The 888-nt window shown below is 43.5% G+C and overlaps 1 protein-coding gene across 1 annotated transcript; it reads right to left on the reverse strand.

Annotated features, from left to right (window-relative positions):
• Positions 1 to 8: 8 nt before the first annotated feature.
• LOC113473252 (dedicator of cytokinesis protein 5-like) lies at positions 9 to 882 on the reverse strand (the record flags this gene model as incomplete). Its single annotated transcript, XM_026832955.1, has 2 exons — positions 824 to 882; positions 9 to 137 (listed from the first exon to the last, which is right to left on the reverse strand). Coding segments are annotated over exons 1-2 (181 nt in total), but the record flags the coding sequence as incomplete, so codon positions are not given.
• Positions 883 to 888: the final 6 nt, after the last annotated feature.

Raw genomic sequence — 888 nt, forward strand, 5'->3', positions numbered from 1 at the left:
ATAGGGGCGCGAGTATTTGAACTTCTGGACGCGATTGCAGCGATAGTAGCGGATGATTTGCTCACTAATCGGCTTGTCAGCGAACTTGCGCTGGTCTTCTGCGCACATGATCGGGTCCACCTTGTTGATTTGTACGTCTGAAAGGGTTAAAATAGTATAAGAGAAGAGAATTGAACATTGTACTGAAGGGGTTAACATGAATATAAACTCTTCTATGTGCCTACTAAAGGGGGAAAAAAATATAGTCGAACCTGGATATAAGAGAATTCAGGGGACCACCCTTTTTCTCTAATACCCAGATTTCCACTAAATCCAGTTTCTCTTATATCGAGGTTTTTCTTCTCTTATATCCAGGTTTTTGGCTCAAAAATGAAGGGCCCAGAAAATTTTCTCCACAGGACCACTGCCACTTGAGGTGTCCAAATCCCCCACTGTATACCACAGACTAGATGCGTTACTATCTAGAGACTACTTAGATTCTGTAAGCTGTAAGCTCAATAGCTTACCTGTTCTGTAAGCTCAATAGCTTACCTGATAGAAAAATCTGGGCACCTCAAGGGTTACTGTAACCGCTAAGGTCTCATCGTCCCGAAATTGAAGAAAAAAGGAAGACAGGATAAAATCCGCCCCTGGCGGGAATTGAACCCGCGGCCTAGCGCTTACAAGGCAGACGCGCTACCAACCAAGCTAACTAGGCTGGCAAATAATACTTAGATTGGCCAGAAGATTCTGTTATTTCCTCACCAGGAGGGGTTAGTTCAATTGGGTACGTCTACTTGAAAATCAGTCTACTTTTCTATGGTTAAGGGTTAAACATACTTACATTGGCCAGAAGATTCTGTTATTTCCTCTCCGGGAGGGGTTAGCTTGTTCATGAGTTCAGCGTTG

Source organism: Diaphorina citri, unplaced genomic scaffold, assembly GCF_000475195.1.
Source record: "Diaphorina citri unplaced genomic scaffold, Diaci psyllid genome assembly version 1.1 scaffold21040, whole genome shotgun sequence".
In the NCBI taxonomy this organism is placed as follows: Eukaryota; Metazoa; Arthropoda; class Insecta; order Hemiptera; family Psyllidae; genus Diaphorina; species Diaphorina citri.